Here is a 22,391-nt window from a genome sequence, read left to right as displayed (position 1 = left end):
GCATTGAGTAAAATATCATCTTTACACTCGGCTGCAAACCCACATACGTAGGCTGGAGGTTGATGAAGCCAATAGAACTTCAGCCTCTCAAAACAAAATCACTTACAGTGTGATTGGTTGCAAAAAACAACAACAACAACAACAACAACAACAACAATGTCAACTAAGAGAAGTGGGAAAAGCCGTGTACAAATGACACAATTAACTGCACAATACTAAACAAAATATGGGGAATTTCATACAGTACCACAATAGAACTGCTTGAGTTCAAAATTAAAACCCAACAAAGACGTCTGCAAACAGAAGACAAGCAACTTTCTTGGGCACAACTTGGAACATGTATATAATATGATGATGTACAATGAGATTACAAGACATTTCTTAAATTATGTTTTCTTTTTTGTTTTTCTTGGAATATTGCTGAACATGTTGAACCACCAGGAAAACATTAAACATCACACTGAAAACCAAGAGAGGCTACCTTTTAAATATCTCAGAGTTTTATCTCTATTAGAGAGTTTTCCTGATAGATTGTTAGCTAAGTTTTAGTGAACATCATACTCTGGAGTTCAAACCAGTGGAGATAATTATTGTTTGCTTATTGTCTTTCCAAAACTGAACATCAAATAAATATGCATGAGCAAAGAATTGTAGAACTATAGAGAAATAAATATCTTCTCATCTGAGTGTAAAAACACCTTTGTATGACTTTTTTGACTGTATGTTGAGCTGAGCTGAGGCTGTTTTATTAGTAAAAAGCTTTTTGTTTAGTATTGTGTAGTAGTGAAATGAAACCTTTTCATAATATCAAAGCCTAAATTTAAAGTTTAAATTCAGACTTTTTCCTTCATCAAATAGCTATTAAAATGTTTTGCAACATTTTTTGCAATGATTTTCCATGGTTGAAAAATGGAAAATATAAAGTTAAAGAGTTTAATACACTTCTTTGTACTCATTAACTTACTGAACCAGCGAAGCCCAAGTGACATTTTGGGCAAAAAAATGTTATATAAATCAACTGAAAGCTCAATTATCAATAAAAAAAACCTAGCAAAGAGCTAACACTGAACTATTTGGGGCTAAAAGAGCTTAAATAGGCTTAAAAGATAGAACATGTGTTTGTTTATTGTTGTTTTTTTCTAAGTCTAAGTCTTTGATTCAAGTCAATTGTATTTCTATAGCCCCAAATCAGGTCTAGACTGTACTCTTTACAGCATTATTCACCCAACCATTCCAAGTTTTACTATTAAAGATTGAATTTAATAAACAAAGTCAGGATACATACGCCACCTGATATTCATATACATCATATATAGTTCAAATAAACCAAAAATAAACCCAAATCAGAGACGAGCAAAGCCGGTTTTTCAGTGAAGCTGTATTGCATAACTTAATGCTGGGGCTAATAAATTCATTGCTAAAGCAGTACAGTAGACGATCTTTACTTTGTCCTCAGTATACGTGACTCATCTGGTCCTCTCCTCTTTACAAAGACGTTTGGATCGATTAGCTCCCACTGATGGCTCAACATCTCTAAATGGCAACACTTAATTAGCTCCTTTTGTCCTCTGTCGTCTGTCTCCCTCTCAACCTCCTTCTTCATATCGCTCTCTCCCGCTTCTCTCCATCACACTTCACTGAGCACCATTACCTCATTATCTCCCTACACCCTCACATACACAAACAGACATACACACACACACACACACCGACGTGAATGAATAAACATGTCGAACTGTGTTCAGCCTTTCTTCATTCGTACTCGCCTCCGTCGCTGTCTGTCCCACAAATCGTCTCTTATCTCCTCATCACAGTCGCTTTCTCTCCCCACCTCTCCATCATGCAGATGGTTGGGCTGCTGGTGTTGATAAGACTGTTCAAAGTTGCTCTACACTGCTGATAGCAGCTTTGTCAGGCAGCCAAAGAAACTAAATCATTAATAAAATCAGTACATTAAATACCGATTAGAAAGGTGCTGTGTTTATAGTATATATGTTAATTTCTATGCAGGGCTCTAGCATACTCTTCAGTTTTTGCCTGCCAAAGGACACAGCCAAAAGAGAGCCTCTATATTAACAACTAGTGGCCTGATTCCGATGAAATTTGTTATGCTCTACAGAGGATGACTCTTGATGAAGTGACCTCTTACTTTGGAGGCTACCACTACGACCAGTTCAAGAAATTAAGCTAAGATTTCCATTTGTACAACCAAAAACTGCAATAATCATCCCCAGAGAATGAACCCTCCATTTTTTTCTTACTTTACACATGACCAAGCTGTTCTCACTCTGACTTGTAGCTTGCGATATAAATGGTCGATCCAGAAAAAAACATGCAGAAGGTATTGCCTTAACAACGAGGACCCAAATACAATCACAATTTTCATTCAAGATTGTTTGACTTTTCATTTGAAATACTGCAGTTTGAAAATAGCTCCTGGCTTTTTCACTACTTTATCCTGGCTCTAAGAGCTGATGCAAATATGTCTGAGGCTTCAATCCACAAGTAGCTGTGGCTGGCAGCACTGTGTAACCTCTGCCAGCGCTGGTGCAATCATTTCCCTTTTGAACACAATGACATATTTCTGCACAATTAGCAGCAGACCTTTTGTGGTCAGTTCTGTGGTGGCTCCAGGTTGGAGGTTACGCTGATGCCTGTTGGGAGCCGTGCTGTCTGACCGCCAAACCGCCTCTACATCTGACTGGGAATACATCAAAAGTCACTCTGCATAAGAGAAGTGTACAGGCCACTCCTTATTTGAAATGAAGTATTGCAGCCATTTGTTCAACTGATCCCATCGGGGAAAGGAAAGTAGGGAAGTAATTGGACGATCAATCTGCCAATGGCAGGTTTCCATCACAGAATAGCTGATGATGCAGTGTGCCACCGCAGTCCCACTGAGTAAATACAGGCTCTGCTACTGGCTGTGATTACATGGCACAAATCTTTCCCATTCAGAATTAAAATGTCGATGTTATTGACAAATGCAACAGAAGTATTTAAAAGAAAGCTGCACAAAATAATGTAGAGCTTTCACCTAAATCTGGCACTCCACCATGGATGGTTTTACTGTGACCTTCCTACAGAAGCAGCTGTTCGATCATCATATATTGCTGTGAGAAGATGAGCAACCTTCAGTACTATGATTCAGAATTTCCTGGGGAAAAAAGAAAATGAGGCCAGAAGGCCTCAAAACACTGGCATACTGTAGAATGATTGAGAGTGATTGAATGAATAATTTCCCTTTGGAGGGCAGACAACATGCAGGAACTGTCTTGGACAAACAGATTTAATCTTAAATGAGACGTACAGGAAATTTTTCATCAGATCTGTTATTTGTAATATACAGAGAGTCAGTTCCGCTTTGTCCACTCTGAATCTGAGTTTAACTTTATATTGAAATCAACAGATCAGATTACTGTTGTACTAGTACCTAGTTCTGTCAAAGCTACTATAGTAAGACATTATGCAGGTCTTTGTCCAGTATCATCCTCTGTTAAGACACTCTTTAATTTCATGCTTACGATCAAATATGAAATCTCCTCATGAACATGCATTAGGCTTAAAATGAGCAATTTGCAATGAGTTAAGAGAGTCTGGTAAATCAAACTTGGACCACTACAAAATACAAAGTAATCAGACTTAGCAGATTTTTACTATTTAAGGGGAGAGAATCTAAATATTGGCATCTTAATGGCAAAAAAAAAAAAAAAAAAAACATCTGGCAGTGCAAACTAAATTTAAGAACAGAAAAAAATAGACAATAAGAGAATTAAATACATTTTCTTTTAAAAAGGAATAAACGTGTTTGCATTAGATTTAGTGAAGCGTAACAGTGGCCAGAAAGATAACATACATAAACAAACAGAAGCTGAAAAGTTCAACAGAAAGCAACTCACCACAGACAAACACCAACTGTCAGCTGTAAACACAGAACAGTCTGCAGCATACTTCCTAAATCAACTGCACTCGTGAATGGGATGAAGAATGAAAAAAGACCACCAGTTTGATCTCGTAATATTGTAAGTAAAGAAAAGGGCACAGTGAATCAGTCTTCCTTAACAGCACAGGTAGGGGGAAGATTAATACACAGGCTTATTCAATAAGCTTAAGCTCTAAACTGAGAAGTGCACGGTGTTTTTTCAGACTATGAATGTTGCTCCATAGTTTTCAGAGAATAGACATAAATAGATTAAAAGAAACCAACCACTTGGCATCTCATTTCACCCTTTTGAAACCCCACTGTGACATGGCCAAGGGAAATGAATAAAGAACTAGCATCATTAAGTCCTGTCAGAGTCCTAAACAAAGCCCCAAACTGCCGCAGACTCAAGCTGCTCCCAGCTGTCAAGGTGTGAATGTATATTATTCTCGCCGGCAGCTATGGCTGTAAACAATGCTGTTTTTGTCGTTGTCAACTTAAATTCATTAATAAGCTTAATAAGTCCAAGAGTGAGTTTTCATGTGGCGTAACAACCATGGATGTGTTAATGTGGTCATTTGCCTGAGAAGGAAACAAATGAATGTATTCCTAATGCATTCCTGTCTCTTGTGAAATCAATTCAATGCTAATGCACTACTGAATAAGGTTTGGAGAAAGCATAATGTTGTAGTTGTACCGCTTTTTTCTACTCTAGGAAGTGTGACCTTTCTTAACCAGACACATGTTGGTAGGCTACTGTAACACTCGAGCTTAAGGTTAAGATCAATGACTCAAGTCTCATGACTAATCCTCAACTAAGTCCTGTTGGATTTTTACATTTTACAATGTTAACCTAGTTGTAACCCACAAACATAACCATGAAAGCAATAATCATACTTCAGTGCGGTAACTTCAGTCCAGCAATTGCTTAATTAGACCGGGTTTCAGTGACACCTGCTGGATTTTGATATACAGATCTGCATTCAATTGAGACTAACTTGTCATTCTAAGTGTGGCACGATGATGTGGTGAGTAAGAAGAATGTTACTGGTTGGAACTTCTTCTTCTTCTTTCTGAGTGGGATTTGCTTGCTCGTCCGGCAAAGCAATGAGAATTTGGAAGTTGCTGAACATACTGTACGGATGGAGTTGTTTGAGAAGTTTCTATGGATATTTTGGTACTTCTTCACTTCCCTTCTTCTAGTCGTGTCCCATTTGACATCCATTGTAATAGCTGGGAATCAAAGCTGACTACATGTAGCAGGAGTGGGAGCAGAGGTGAGGTTTGACAACACAGAGTACTGAGTCCCTGCAGGGACTGAACAGATTCTGGTGGATCTGTGAGAGCCAGATTTATGAGCTTTGATCTGATCCCTGAAAGGCTAACATAATGGAGCATATATGAGTCTTGTGAAGGCACATACTGTAACTCTTACATAGAGCATACCCTCTACTCGCCTCCCATGCATTCTCTAATGTGGAGAAGAAGGAGGCAGCTTTCTTTCTTTTCTGTACAAGTCAGAGCTACTTTCCCTGCCACCCCGTCTGACCATAAATCTGTGAAATGACTTGGACTCCACCAGCAGAATTCAATGTTAGGCTGCCAGACACATACAGCCATTTACCCAGTATTATGATCTTTACACAGCGGAGATGAAGCCACATGATTAGCCTGACATAATCACTTTCACTTGATAATGTGATGATATTAGAGTTAAGGTTAGGGTAACAAGTGTTAATGGCTTACTGTAACAAAGGCTAACAATTATATACTGAATATGATAGTGGCTGAAAAATAATGAAAGAAGAAGTAGAAGGGCATCTGTCTTTTATATGACCATATCTAACCAGCTGTTAAATTAGCATTAGGCTCAGATAGATTTCAAAGGGAAGGGTGCAGAGAATTATCTTAAACATTGGCAAATCGAATGAGATTCTAAGATGAAGAACATCCAGCAAATGACAGCGGGAAGTTATCAAGCCATTTGCAAAGATCTTTATCAGCCTTCAAAAGAATAATTTACATTAGAGGTCAGGTGTTTTTCCCAGTCTGTAAAGTGGAGGACATACTTTTCTTTGTTATCTCCTTGATATGCTACCATCATGTCAGCTTCACCATTCATCTAATATTACACCATGTAAAGACAGCAGCAGAATCTATCAAAGAGAGATCAGATACATGGAGGCAGGGTTAATCCATGCAAATAGTGTGAGAAAGGTGCTATTTGGAGATGAGATTTAGACATTTTTGAAATAAATCAATATCCTCAGTGATAATAAATCTGAGAATGGATTATTCAGGAAAATGTTTTACACACAGAAGTTGTGAAATATCCAAATCTAAGCCCCTAAATTCTCTTACTGTGTATAAAGTGGGGAGGCGAAGAACCGAGGGAAGAAAAAGAGTCAAAACGAGGAGATATAAAAGAGCCGTTTGTCAGTTCTGATAGCAACACTCGCTCATTGTGTGTAGCTCAGTGTCACGGTTGAGCTGCTGGCTGTAAATCAGAGCTGCTTGCTGGTCAGATGTGGAGTGAGTGAGTGAGCGAGGGGCAGAAAGAGAGAGATAAACAGAGAGGCAGAGAGTGAAAGGTAGGGGTCCCTTGACGTGGAGAATCGACCTTGACTGAAACCTGTAATTAAAGAAAATCTGACATAAAATTCTTGTTTTTCTCTTCCACCTGAAATCTCTGTGGGTTGGAGTTTAGTTTCACTCCTGTGTTCCTGTTTGTACTTCCACATACCAGCTGTTTAGTGATTGCTTTCAGCTGCCTTGGAGCTGCAGGTTACCACTAATAGAGTGAGTGTTAGAAAGGCAAGGGCGAGGGATAAAACAGAAATGCAGAGACTGAATAGTGAGCTCTCCTGACATCAAACCTGCAGTTAAAGAAAATAAAGCCACCGGGTGAAAATGAAGAGAATAAAAAGAAAATGAGGATGCTGCCTCCTAAATCTTACAACAGTATATGGCAGTAGGGGGTAATTTCATGAAACCAAATAAGATTCAACAATGAGACAATCACCAGTCCTCATCATCAGAAATTGGTTTGAGAAGGCAAAAGGAAGGAGAGTAAATAGTACTCCATTTTAATATCCTCTTTTTTTCTATTTAGTCGGCCATAAGGTCATTAGATTGCATGTAAGTGTTGCAAGGAACAAGAGTCTATTGTACATCAACCCAGTTTGAACACTAGAATGTGACAAATAGGGGATATCAGTGGAATCAGTACAACTAAAACACTAAGGAAAAAACCTACAAGTGAACTCCTGTTTTTTAGACAAAAGAAAAGTAGATAGATAGATGCTTTGATGAATGAAAGGACAAGAGGTTACTCCTGCAGCTTCTTTCCCCCATCATACCTCCAGGGCTCTTGTTGCTATGATTCCTCCCCAGCATCACTGCCACCTGACAAATACCATTTGTCACCTGCAGCTTGCTGTGAAACAGACGGCAGCTAAACCTGATGTCAGCAACTGGCAGGAAAACAACAAAGTTTTTAGCACATCATCTCCTTTTGCATCTTCTTTTGTTAACAGTTACCTTCATGAGTAAAGTGTAAAAAAAAAAAAAGCATAGGGGGGCGAAGAAGTAACAGATGTTTTCAAATGAAATTAGAAGGAAGGGTCAACACAGTACATATATAAACAAGAGACCTGAATCCAACCAATTGCGAATGGCCAGATCATGAGGGAGATGAGGGCCGGTGTGTGAAGGACAGTTTTGCAGATGTGCTCCACACCTCTCTCTATGACCTGACAAATTGCTGTGATCCTCAGAAGATTAAAAAAAAACATTCTGGTGAAACCAATTGAGCCATGGGGGGATGGTTGCCAAGCCTCAAAACTTAAGCCATTAGTGCAAGACTGCAAAGATAAAGGATAGCAATCGTTGACATCTCTGAGCATCAACAGAAAGAAACATGGAGAATGATGCATTGAATGCCTCTTGAGCCTGAACTGGAAGGGTTAAGGCTGGGACAACTCCTACTGACTGAAAAACATTGTTGGCTCTGTAGAGATCAACAATCGATGTATGCTTTGAATGTCATATTATATAGCTAGACACAATGAGTAGTTTAACCTGCATTTTACTCAATTATTTTTAGTATAGTACAGGGTCTTGTAGTCCGTAGAAGTTCAAAGTAGGGCTGGCAAAACATTTTTTTTCATTAGCTATTTATCGGTTGATTCAATATTTTCAAATCCAAGGCCAGACCAGATAGCACATCTAGTCTAGGAAAACCTTGCCAGAAGGAGCTGTAATCAGCTAGATAAGCTCAAGATTGATGGATTGATGGATGGATGGATAGATGGATGGATGGATGGATGGATGGATGGATGGATGGATGGATGGATGATTATTTTAATGAATCCATTAAACTTTGTCAGATGCCAGGAAATAACAAAAGATATCCATAATAGAAAAGCAGCAAGTCCTCACATTTGAGAACCTGGAACCACCAAATGTTTGACGTCCACATTTGATAAATTACTTCAGCCATAAAATGGATTATGGAAATTGTTGATGAATCATTTTCTGCCAAAAGACTGATCAATTAATCAACTTGTTGTTTCAGGACATATGGTTCTTTATGGATCTTTAGCCATTACAGTGCAGCCATTAATAACATCACTACACATCTCTGAAGTTTACATCTCAAGAGATGTGAATGAATGAAGAGTGACATAAACGGGAGGAGAACAGCTGTTTCAGTTTAGCTAATCATCTATAAATATCTTCAAACACTAACAGCAGGTTGATGTGTTTGAAATAAATCTATCTATCTATCTAGAAAATGATGCTAACTTACCCCAACGCTGGAGGGACCTTTAACGACCACATTAATAGAACTGGGGGTCATTTCTATAATTACAACATGTGTAATCGGACTCACCTTAAAGGCAAACTTCACAGTATTAAAAGAAAAACTGCCTCATCATGAGCTAATTTGCTTCAGGGTAACTGTTACAAGCAGTTCTGATGCATAATGAAGTGTTATAAATATAACAGGGCATTAGTATGGCTGCAGGCTCTGTGGATGTTAAGCAGAGCAGGGTAACACAGCGTCAGCAGAACTGACTGGCAGGGTTTCCTACTGGCTGTGTGTATGTGTTATGAAAGTGGAAGTGCCTTTGTCGGGGTGGGCTGGGGCATTAATGACTCACACATTGATTATATTTTGTGAATAAGAATTAGATCACAAGATGCTTAAGAGTCATCAACTCTGAGCAAAGAGGAAGTTTCCATAGAGTACCACACAACAGGACCAAAAGCTTGTGTTAAAGGGATAGTTCATGTTACATATGAGGTACTTATTCATAGGCAGTTTATTACCTACAATAGAAGCTAAGCAATGTTCTGCTGTGGAGAGCAGAACAAAACCTAATTTGTATGCTAGGCATACGTTATATTTAAAATATTTTGCCTTGCTTTACCGCGCTGTCAGACAACAGTTTATATCGATCTATGCTGCTTCAAATCCCACGCGGCCCCGCCACGCTCAGAAGTCCAGAAGCGTCCCAGATGCAGGCCTCTGCTTGGTTGCTCTGGGAATACGTGACTATTCTATTTTTGACGGACGCCACAAGCAGCCCATGTCAATCTGTATAGAGCAGCTTGAGCTGATAGGAAGCCAGGTACAGAAACGGTATAGAGAATCCAGCTGATTTTCAAAATAAAACAACAGCATATTTAGAGGCTTCTGAAATGCTAACCTGACCAAGATGTGCACAGACGTGTTTCCCAGTGGAAAAGTCTGTTTGATGTCAACATAAAGCAGTAAAAAATATTACAAATGTAGCGTCTGGTGTTTTGTTAGAGCTTTTGTTTGTACCTCCTACTTAGAAACATTTCACAAAATAAAACTGCTATACCCAAAGCTATCATTGATGTATGTGTTGTGGATCGCTCTCTTTGTCTGTGGATATGTGGTTGTGTTTGGCTGATTATGCCTGGGTGGTCCCTGTTGGGCTGCCTTAAACACACTACACACCCTGATTTAAACTTCTGCACAGGTTGGAGAAAACTATGCGAGAATATATGTGAGGACACCGGATTCATCAGACTAGTTTTGAATAATAAAAAGCTGACAAGAGAGTCAGGGAGATGTCGATTAAATAGAATCTAGACACCCAAACAGACCTGAGGTCAGGTCTAATCAACCAGATAGGTAACAGTATGTTTCTGTTGCCTCTACTCACTCCACTTGTAACAAGTCAACCTGCTTTTACATGCAAGCTACATTTTACCGTAAAAATAATGTGTTCCACAAACATATTGTCACCCTGGTAGGGTTGTATGCATGATGAGTAGTCTTTGGTAAACTGTTTTTCTCATGCTTTAAGCAAAAAACCTTTAAATATTTAAGTATTTGTGTCTATTTTAATCATTTTTATGGGCTGAAGCCAACAAGCCTTTAACTAAAGTCTGTAAAAAGTGAAGAAGTAAGCCATAGCTACAGCAAGACACACAAAGACAGGCCTTATTCACACCCGCTAAAGTAATTTCCTCCTTTTTCCACATTTGTACAGGAAATAATTTCTCATCTTGGTAAATGTATATGTGAACTAGAAATTAAGCACCGCACTGTAAATCTGAACAACTCTTTATAATAAATCACCTTTTCTCTCCTCCTCCATAACACACTTAATTTATTACGCAAGGGTTCAACGCTGAGCATTGATTTGTGGTGTTCTGCGAAGAAACTGTTTTAACACCAGTTACTCAACCAGAGACCAGAACCAAGTGAACTTCACTCTGTCCTTGTGTCTCTTAAGCCTTAATTACAGCCCGACTCATTTCTTATCAAAGGACAGTGGCACTGAGAGGGAGTGTGTGAGCAGACGGACTGCAGAGGTTAAATCCCTTCCCCGCAGCTGCGTAATGTTCTCCCATCCATCCTAGCGACAGAGAGCTCAGACCCCTCCCAGGTTCCAGGCTATTTTCACACAACCGAGTTGTTCTTTACTCCCCACCCGCAGGGACGTGTGAGGGTAGAGGGCAAGGGATTATGTAGAAATGCAGGCTTGCGTTTTCTTTGTCTGAATCTGAATGTAGAAGTTAACAATTGGACGTTTGTCAGTGATTCAATTTGATTAAAAGTGCTAAACAAAGTTTTTTTTTTTTCACAATTTTCATTTTACAAATTACAGACATGTCAGATTCAAGAAGGTTCTAACATCACAGACAACCTCTGCAATTATTACAAATTAGTAGAGAGTACTGGGTAATACTACCTCATCAACCACAAAGTATGTGCATTGCATTATGTACAAGAATATGTTGATTTTGTCTGGTAATTGAAGCAATCATGTGACTGTTTTGTGACATCTTGTTTAACATCAAAAGCTTTACAAACCCCAAATTTACATTACCTGTACAACATCTGAAAGTAGGAATAATTAATGAAGTGTCCTGTAGTTTAAACAACTAGATTATAGCACTGCTTTCGCCATTTTTTATGTTTCTGCTCCACTCAGCAGGAGCAGTGGGAGGGTTTGCTCTCTGAGCTCTGATGGGTGTTAACCTCTAAATGAGTCTGAGGCAGCGGAACATCTCATTACCGTGGAGACGAGAGGTAAACACATCCTTCAACGAGGGACCGTGACAGAGAGCACTAATTAACAAGGAATTAAACACTTTCTTAAGAGGGCTGATGGGAGGGTGAGAGAGAAAACAGAGTGCGCGCGCGCACACACACACACACACACACACACACACACACACACACACACGCGCGCACACACACACACACACAAAGCTATGCAACAATGGAGAATAGATGTTTGTGTATCTCTGACTCCTCAGCACCTCATGCAGCAAACAAACCAAAACCCACACATGCTGAACACAGTGAACCAGAGCAGTATGCACTGCAGTAGAGAAGTCTTCCCGTTTCATGAGATATGATTATACTTTCATCATTCCTGTGTGAACTGGGCGACCATTATTATATGACAAATTACTGCAGTGCTCGTGCTGCTAAAGTAACTACATAGCATCTGTGTCTACAGATGTCTTGACTCTTTCTAGGTAGAAACAGATGTTTTTTACCCCGAACCTTTATTTATTGGAAAATATCTGACTGAGCACTTTTTATGCATCTTATTTCCATTTATTTTCCGCAGCTTGTGAACGTCCAGGTCCACTGTTTTTGGATGCTAATGTTCTTTAAAGAAGTTTGGGTTTGGAGAGTTAGAATTTTGATTTTAACTTTCCCAACACAGGTTGTAACAGCAAGGTTTGACTTCTGAACTAGTGAGTTTTTCAAGCTTGTGTCTTCAATGACTTCTGAACTAGTGAGTTTTTCAAGCTTGTGTCTTCAATAGTAACATATTCACAATAATAATACAATATTAATACTAACAGGGTAATTGGAACTGAGCCACTGAAAACAACAAATCAGTGCTCCTTTTTTTAGAGGGCCAGTATGTAGGATTTATTGGCATCTTGTATTGTGATTGCTGATAGCAACCACCTCGCTTAACCATCTCGTTCCTAGCATGAAGGAGAAACTATGGTGGTTGTAAATTGCACAAAAAACATGAATAGCTCCATTTAAAGCCATTGTTTAGGTTTTTTTTATTTTTGGTTTTGGCTAGTGTAAAAACATGGTGGACTCTGAAGACCTGTAGTATCGATGTAAAAGGCAAATTTTAAGGTAAATCGCCTTATTTTCAGGTGATTATACACTAATGAAATCATAGTTATGCATGTCATGTATGCTCACCACCAGCTCGTTCAATAAAACTATGGCGTACGCTTTAAACTCTAACGCTCTTCTGTAGTGTCACTTTTGCACCTGCAGGGCTCTACAGTCGAGCTCTATGCTCTCTTCTTGGGCGAGAGAAAAATCGAAGGCAGTTTAAAGGTATTTTAGGTCAGGGGGAGGAGAATGGTGTCACCTGTCAGAGGAATCATTAGATTTGATTCACTGCAGAGCCTCGTGATTTATGTCAAAACACTGTTTCAGCTGGAACGTTATTTTTGGTTTTATCATTTGTTTTTTTCTGGTTTGAGTTTCAGAGCTGAAAGGTCTCACTCATAGTGCCTCGAAAGTGTGATGTTGCTTGTATAGAATCAGTCCGGTGAAGCTCGTTATGTGTTTCATTTGGACAGGCTTCATTTAAAATGAGCTGTTCAACAAATTACAGTATTTTTCATCTCTCTGACTGAACCTTTCCAATACCTGACAGATAGAGAAATGCAACACTCACTAGAGTATTCTTGATTTAGAGTTCTGCTAACATTGCAAAATCAAGTCAACCTCTCAAGCCAAGTCAAGAGATAAAGAAATACACACTTTTTTTCTATCTAGTCTTTATAATATGTAGTTTCATTTATTTTTACCCACTGGCAGAGAAGGAGACACAGTGTTGAGTTAGCATCTGAGAAACTCCCAATAGTCCCACTGATTGGTTTGGTTTTCAGCTGCTGGATTTAGTCTGATCTTAGTGGAGGTTTCCCATGCTGATATGTCAGAAACACAGCTTGCATAAGGTTGGTTGGTCATATGAGGCTGACTGTAAAGAGGTCAGAGACAGACTGAGAATATTTAAAAATCCTTTTGGACAAGAGATTCATGAGCTGAGTGGCCAAGGACTCATTGTGTCTTCAGTGTTGATCAATACGTTTTTAATTGCTATTTGTCATGAAGTCACACTACCTTAAAATTTGTTTGGGTCTTGATGGAGAACGTACTAATATGTCAGTGCTGTCAGCAATACCAAAGAATTTATCTGTTCCAAGAAAATCCTAGAAAACTTCACAGCACCGTGAAGGTCCTTGATGGGAACCCAGTCTTTGTGATTAGTTTGAAATGATCTTTATTTGATCCGATCTATAACTGAACACGTATACAAGCACAAATTAAATAATGTTTTGCTTGCACACACGTCTATGGTATGTGTTTAGCGATGAATGTGTGTCCTCGGTACCTTTGTCGCTGAAGTCGTCGACCAGGATGACTTCTGCTATGAGCTGTGGAGGAGAGCGGTTGAGCACGCTGTGAACGGTCCTCAGCAGCGACGACCAGCCTTCGTTGTGGAACGGGATGATGATGCTGGTGTTGGGCAGCTTCTCTGCATACAGCTTCTGTTTACAGCTGCACACAAGCAAAATGAATACACAGATATAGCACTTTATACTTGTTTGGTGACCATTTTACAACTTATTTTTTCTCCATTCACCGTATTAAGGTGAGGCATTAACATCCCTTATCAAGCATCCTTTCTGCTGGTTTCACATCAGCAGGTCTCCATTCACTGAGGGTGGCATATGGATTAAGTGCTCATATGGATTTGTTAGAGCAGGCTGGAAGACAGCGGTTCTAACTAGTTCTTGTCTGAAAAAACTAATCACTCGCTATCACAGTGAAAACTGTAATTGCTTGCTTCTCAGAGACAGAGACAGAGAGAGAGAGCCCCATAACATTTTATATACATTCAATTAGTGGTTCACCCTGTCCCCTGCTGTGTCAAGAGCTAGCTATCTGTGTGAAGTGTAAAAATGTATGACAGCAATCATCTGTTAAAAATAAATCTTTGACAGCATGTGTTATCTTGCCCTGATCTGAGACCCTTTTGGAAAGATAAAGTTGTTAGTCAGCACCAAATTCCTGTTAAAGAATGAGTAATATGATCTGATCAAAATTAAGGTTGAGTTATGGGTGAAATGATTTTTTTAATTATTACTGATGTTGCCTAACAGAAAAACACAACCCCAAATCTAAAAAAGTTGTAACGCTGTGTAAAACATAAATTTAGCCCTGAGGACACAACCGATTCACCTCCTCAGCTGCTGAATGGAACTCAGTGCAGCTGAGTTCTCCTGTCCTCCTACACCAGGGACAGCTTTAATTGTATTATTTGCAGCACATACAGCTGTTATCAGCTGCCGACATGTGCACCGACGACGGGTTACAGCGATCACCTTGTACATGATCATCTCAGCAAGCAGTGAGATCCCTGCAGAGGAGCTAATCATGGGAAGAGAGTACTGTTCCCTAGCTGATGGACGGTGAGAGAGAGTGTGTAGCAAACTGTGTCAGTCGATCAATGTCTGTGTTGAACATCAGCCTGCGTGTTATTCATTCAAATATGAACGCTGGGAGACAGGCAGGCAGAGTGATCGACAGGCAGTCGGCTGGTGACTCTTAACAAACCGTGTCCAATTCCTCGGGGGATGGAGGTGCGTGTGTGTGTTTCAATTAAGTCTTGTCAGCGTGCAGAAATCGAATGTGTCAGTCGCAGGTCTGGGTCTGGTTGCCTCGGAGGCACAGACAACATGCCAATCACCAAGAGGCAGACAGTGCCTACAGTGTTGCAGTTGAGTGGGAGGGTCAGCCAGTGTTTAGTCAGGAGAGCATCTGATTGGTCATGGAAGGTTGACAAGTGTGCACCAACCGGGGGGTTACATCAGTCCTCATTTGTTCCTTTAGATTATTTACACGCTTATAATTCAATTATAAACAAAACTTCGTGACATGTAACCATGTAAACACTTAGATATTTTACTACCTTTCTGTTGTCTTAAACCTGAACACAGCAACAGCAGATAAGAAAGCATTTGCATTCATTATTTCTGCAAGGAAATCAGAAAATGCTAATCGGTGTCAGTTGAAGGCAACGAAAGCATTCAATTCTGTCATTTATTTTGGATGACTTCATTCACGGCACATCAAGAATTAGGCATCTGACACAGAAATCCCGAGACGACTGGACAGGAAGGAATACTTACACTAAACTTTAGCAAATCTCTAATTTTGCAAATGCAAGCTTACAAGATAAACATGTTTTTTCCTTGGCCTCGATGGAAAAGGTCAAGGGAAGACATGAAGGAGAATTCATGAGTACAGTACAAGCACAGTCCTTAGAGAATCCAATGCACTACAGGCTATTCTTTCTTACATGTACAATGGGGACATCCCAGAGGAGCCAGGGATCGAACACACCACCGATCCTCTGATTGATTTACCTCCCGAGCATCTGGATTACATGTATAGCAGCAAACATGTTTTAAAGGGAAAAAAAAGATGCCTGATGTTTTATTCATTAACATAATAAGGAAAACATTAATTGATGTATCTGATATTAAAAAAGTTGTCGAGAGGTTTATTCATCAATGGTCAGTTCAGTCAGAGAGAAAGTGCAAGATGTCTTATGCTGAAAGGTTTATTGAAGCTTGTCCAAGGAGAATGGAAGATTCATCAATACACTTGTCATGATATGTAGAAACTCTCCTCTCTATACGCTGTCAGATTGATGTCACAATTACTCTATGTCTATAAATAAATTTCCCATAGGTGTGACTGTGAATGGTTGCCGGTCTAAATTCCTTAACACATGTCAGACTACCCATTTATGCTAATGTAAGCTGGAAAAGAGCTTGATTTAGTTAGTTGAGACTACCTAAAAGACTTAATCTGACTTTTACCGTGACAGCAAAAATCCTGGGACATTTGAGCGAGAATTACCACACACCTTTTTGGGCACTGAAATCCTCAAGGACTTGAGATTTGACTTGGCTTTACTTTAATACTTGAGAACTGCTTTGTCATCTGCTTGTTCAAGTGTTCGAGTGCAGCTACATCTGTCAGCTTTAGAACTAAATTACAGGTCTGTACAAAAAGCTGGATATCTGTAGTTAAATGTGGGTTCATTTTAATGCTGCATAGAGTACTCGTCGGCACAGACAACTCATGGCAAGAGTTGTGAAAGGTCAGGGAAAGCCTGCTTTTATAAACACTAATGAAAAAGAATCAGTCCTCCTGGGGAAAGTGGCAGAAAGGAAGCACTCAAAGCTGCTTTCCACATGAAAGGGGAGGGAAGGTCAAGTGTCAGAGGAAGATTCTTGTCAGGTAAAGAAGAAAAGCTGTGATTAAAGGCTGTGCACGATGCCATTTTGAAATTGGAAGGGGGCACTCGGTTCACAGGAAAGTTATTGGGGTTTTTTTCCACAATTTCCTGATGCAGCAGCAGGAATCCTTGACAAATACTGCACCTAACATTGTCCCTGTGACCTGCTGTTCCCATGAAGATTAATACTAATGAATTAAGTTTTCAGAGACTAGAACTACAACTTCAGCTTTTTGCTAAATTAAGTCACAATATTTACCCTGAGCCAAACACAACACACTTATATCACACCAGATTAGGTTTAACCATGCTTCTGATTATTAACTGCAGGGATTAAAGGGATTCAAAAGATTCATTACGAACTCAGAAAAGAGTAGCTTTTTAATTTAGAGGTGATGGAATTTCACCAGCAAGACAGCATAACAAATTAACTTTATAGACTCACTTTGAATGTCGGATGTCAGGGAGGGAGCGGTTGAGGGAGATCCGGTCGCTGACATAGATGTTGAAGCCGTTCTCCCTGTATGCCTGGTCGACTCGGTCAGTTTCCGTCAGAGGGAAAGGCTTTCCCTGTTCACCGTTGCCTGCATCGAACACAAACAAAAAAACAAAAAAAACTCATCAGCATCAGTGTCAATCATACTGTATGGATCCCAGACACATGCATGTGGAGTCAAACACAACTTCAACTTGAATGTTTAACTTGCTTGGTATCTGCTCCATGTTGAAATAAGGAACTGTTGTCTAACAAGTTGTCAGTGTTTTGTGAAAATCATTAGTTGTGGCCCCCAAATGCTATAAAAATCTGTACTGATTGTAGTAGACCATTGAAAGCACTGTTGCACCACATTACATACATAACCACATGTTATGGTAATGTTGTATTTGCAGGAATTTGATACTCATTTCACTAGAATCACCAACAAGTACAGAAGCCCTGAGAGGCAAGGGAGACATTTCCGTCCCCTTGAAAGTGTTTTCTTGTCTGTGATTGACTTAAGAACATGCTACCTTGTGATTGACAAGTCTATCCAATGCAACACCAACTTGCAATATGCCAATTACCAGATCCATGCTACAGGCAATGTTTTTCAGGGCTGTCATTTTTTCAGGGCAGACATATATTTATAGTTATTTATATAAAGTCTGTGTAAAGTAAGAATAAATATGTTTTATGAGTTTATCAGACCAAAGAAGAAAGTGTTGTGTGTTGTGTTGAAAGTGTAGGGGGTCAGGGTGGTATGAGGTGGCCTTAGTGTGTCATCGAGCCACCCTTTAGGACCGCCCCAAAAAATCCTGGACCAAAAACTGTTTTAACCTCTAACTCCATATTTCAGTAATATATCATTAAAAGCCTTTTCACATGTTTTCAGCAACTGTTTTCCAACATATTTAATGTATTTAGAAATAAATCTCACAATTGCCTTTACGCTGACTTTAAAATGTCAGAAAATAGTTTAAAAAAAAATAAATCCAGAATAGTCTCCTACATCCAACATTGCCATATACAGCGTGTTTTCTTCTCATCTGAGAAAATGGAACCAGCTGCAAGGAAATGAAAATATTAACCGATAAGTTTTCAGTCAACTGACTGAACTGATCATCAACTAAGTGGTTCTGTTCTGGACTGTCAATCATACAGTATTACTACACATAGCCTATATACTGTAGCACTGAACTTCCATGTATGACACATACACACACAAGCATGTACCTAATGACTCTCTAATAACTCCTTTCCACACAAACATTATAAAAAAACGCAGCTAATTTCAGGAATGCGTCAAATTACACCGTGCTGCATGTTTCATTAGCCACTCATCAATGCACTCCACATAAACACACACAAAATGCATGCAGGCTGATCTATAGTCAGAGGAGAGCATCAAATTAAAGTGAGCTGCCTTGTTCCATTAGGCAGAAATGATCCGTCTATATTCCTGAAGGTAATAAGTGTGGAAAATAACTCTTCACTTTAATGGCTCATTTCAGAGATAAACTCTTCTACTTAATGTTGTACTTTTCCCTGCATAATAAACTTGTTACGTAGATCACTTGAGTTATGTTTTCTAGTCCTCCTCAGGCAAATCTGAACTCTAAGTAAGAAACTGCTTGACAATTATCTGATTTGACTATCTGAGTTGAAGTTTTTTTTATTTTTTTATTTTTGTTTTATTAATGCTGTTAAATGTAATTTAGGACTGTGTACACATATTTCATATGAGCACACATATTTCAGCTATGCTATGTTATTTTATATCCATCATTTTTATTATCAAAAAGTCAGTCAGAGTAGAGAATCAGCACTGTTGTGAATTCAAAGCACATCCTCATTGCTGTTCGAAAAAAAAAAAAATTCCATTGTACCATTGTCAATGGTCTGAGCCAAAACTGAAATCAATCAGTACAGCTACAGTATTAAAGTAACTTTAGCTTCTGTTTATTTATTTGTTCCTGATGATTCAATGCATCAACACTGTGGAAAGGCTGACAGAGTGAGTCACCTATCATATTATTATGGAACCAAGGGAGCCAGAAAAATCACTTTGCAATTTCAAAGTCTTTCCATGTATGTTCCCACATGGTGCTTAAGAAAACCTGCAAACCATTATTTTGTCCACAAAATCTACCGTATGATCTTTTAGTAGATCTTTGAGTCTCAAATCCCTTGGTAGTCTTTTACAAATCCAACTCATTTGCTACTTAAGTACCACCTAATACCATACAAAAGCCAGTTAAACCTGTTACATTCGTAATAAAAAGACAGAGGTATGCTTCCCACTCAGGGCCTGGGGCTAAATCAATGTTTATTGTAGAAGATTAACTGTGTTTAATTATGAACTCAGAACTGTACTCGCAGAATTGATTCACACGGCTTCAGAGAGAGAGAAATCCACTTGAAGGAATTAAGATGGAGTTGAACTAGAGTTCCGCAGTGTGTATCTGTGTGTGTGTGTGTGTGTGTGTGTGTGTGTGTGTGTGTGTGTGTGTGTGTGTGTGTGTGTGAGACCTTGAAACAGAGCAGATGTTCTTAACAAACATGCTCAAACAAAACAGCAGCATCAGCAAAGAGTCTGAACCTACCTGAGCGAGCAGCATCTCTCCTCATTGCCTCGTAGTCATGCCAGTCTGTCCGCCGCACACCATCGAGTCCCACCTGGGCGACCTTCCTCATCTGGTTCAACCCCTGCAAGAGCACAGATAAAAATACGAACCATTAGGACTTCCATTATGTCTTTTTAGTCGAGTTTGTGGAAGCATACCAACCGGAAAACGCCACAATGTTTTGATGGATCACAGATTTGAAAATGAAGAGTTTAATTCAAGTATAACTTGCATGACAATAAAGGATGTTGTGCTTTTGTGGCAGACTTATTCCGAGATAAATGTATTTGTCTTTGATATTAAACAGTAATAAAACAGGATGACACCTGCATTTATATTATCAAGAAAGAGACCTGGTTAATATAAATGCCATCTATAAATAGTAATATATAAAAAAATGTAATTGTCACGTGAATAAAAGATACTGTACAACACTTGTCTACTTCATCTTTCTCTTCATTAACAGTCAAAATATGCACAATTTTATTTTTCTTCATAAAGTGTGCCGCTGCCAGTTAGAGGTGTACAGTACGCAAAGAAAATAAAACATGTTTTCTTTTGTTTCTAGAAACTCAAAAATAACACTCAGTTTCAACCAATCAGTCAGTCAATCAACAAAAACAATTGATTAATTATGACAGAGCTAAAGTTTAGACAGACATTACCATAAAGACAAAAGACAGAAATTCAGTATTAACAAGATTTCCTTGCTGTCATGCATATGCACACACACACACACACACACACACACACACACACACACCCTCTTCACCATGAGCTATTATTCTAAACACATCATTTAAATGCAAAAGCAGCCATTTATGAAATTCTCTCCGCTTTAGAAATAACTTTCAATGACTCAAGATATTATAAGATCACAGCACAACTGTAAATTGATTAGCTCCATGGGAGAATGCAATTAGTGAAATGTTGTTAATACTAACGACACGTCTGACTGCATGGAACACTGTTAACCGGGCTGTTAGCTGATACCACATTACAGTCAAACAAACCACCATGGTGAGCAATGGGAGTGTGTGTTTGTGTCAGTGTGAAGTGCTTCCAGCTTCCATGATATTTCAGAGACAACCAAGCCAATCAGACAGTGAGTAAAACAGTGTCCGTACTACATTGTAGTACAGTATATACTGTCATATATTATAAGTCAAGTATGCTGGGATAGATTAACATACTTCACCATTTTATATTAACAGGGAATTATAGGCTACTATGTGCTGTTGCTGCGATATTATATATTATGATATATATATATTTCATATATTTTATGATGTATTCACTGAGATCTTTCTAGACTTCTGGGCACTTCTTTTGTGCATTGCATTGTGGGAGAATAGTACAAAGTCATGCATAAAGAATTTCAGTATGCATACTGACAGTTTTGTACATACATAATTTGTTGCAATATCAGTGTGAACACTTTTTTATTTTATTTTTTTATCAAAGTGCTCCAACAACTGCTGAGCGAAGCTCGGTCAGAACTTCTATAACTATGTAACTTTCAGTCAGCTTTTTATTCTAGCTAATCTATATAAATCGTTACCGAGCTAGTGTAACTAGTCAACTAATGATTGATATAGATTGGATAGCTTATCCTTATCTTTATTTTTTATCTTAGCTAAAGTTGAGTTTGAGATGTATGATGCAGTTTTGACTGACAGATTGACAGGTTTGATTCACCAGAGCAGGCATTAGAAACATAAGTAATTTAATTAATTGTGGAAAATCAGCATCCTGATTGTTCTGTGCCAACTCTTTAAAAAAAAGTATCAGTGACTAATTGTTCTGATTGATGGTGTTACTGATGTGGTCAATTATGAATCATTTGTACGATGGGACAATTGAACCAAAGCAGCCATCTTTACCATACTGTAAGCTGAAATGAAGGATAGAGAGCATCACAGATAATTATTCTCCATGAACTCTCCATGAAGTCTCTTTTTTCACAACATTCACGATAAAACTGGTTGCCATCATTTTCTGTTTCTGTTTCTTTTTAGTTTTTTCCAAGTAAAATGCAAGCATAATTGTCTCAAACCATTATCCTTCCTTCTCTTTTTTGCTTGCTTTTGCTGCATAGTTCCATTCAGTGTGTCACACCAGGACCTGACATGAAGCAAGTGTCCATCTGTGTGTTCCCAGTTAAAAGGAAGCGACTGCGCCAGCAGATGTAGAGGACCTTGCAGAGAACAAACAGCCAGGGGAATTTAACTCCCAGAAAAGCTGTCGTAATCACTCAACACTAATATGCACGAAATGAGACTGGACACCACATTAACCCAGCATTCTAGTGGAACATCCATTTCCTCTCCACCATAGAGGCACATTCATTTTCAGTCACTTCATTGCACTTCAATTGTATTCAGTTCAGTTTGAATTTACAGTCATTCTGCGCCACACCAGTGCACAGCTAAAGGGAGTAGCTCTTATTGCGAGGGTTACAGTGGAAACCAAACTAGAACCGATGAATTACAAAGAAATGTAACTACAAA

General features: G+C 38.9%; 1 protein-coding gene across 3 annotated transcripts in view; it reads right to left on the bottom strand.

Moving 5' to 3' along the window:
- The window catches only part of LOC104921929 (polypeptide N-acetylgalactosaminyltransferase 10), a 69,190-nt gene that overhangs the window by 30,178 nt on the left and 16,621 nt on the right, over positions 1–22,391 (bottom strand). For all 3 annotated transcript variants that reach the window (XM_027273255.1, XM_027273257.1, XM_027273258.1), the window contains exons 2-4: positions 19,861–19,963; positions 17,222–17,360; positions 13,858–14,024 (exon numbers count right to left, since the gene is read on the bottom strand). In XM_027273255.1, coding sequence (XP_027129056.1) covers positions 13,858–14,024; positions 17,222–17,360; positions 19,861–19,963 — 409 coding nt within the window. The remainder of the gene's footprint in view (positions 1–13,857; positions 14,025–17,221; positions 17,361–19,860; positions 19,964–22,391) is intronic.

Source organism: Larimichthys crocea, chromosome XXII (genome assembly GCF_000972845.2).
Source record: "Larimichthys crocea isolate SSNF chromosome XXII, L_crocea_2.0, whole genome shotgun sequence".
Classification (NCBI taxonomy): Eukaryota; Metazoa; Chordata; class Actinopteri; family Sciaenidae; genus Larimichthys; species Larimichthys crocea.
This window is presented reverse-complemented; position numbering and strand designations above follow the sequence as displayed.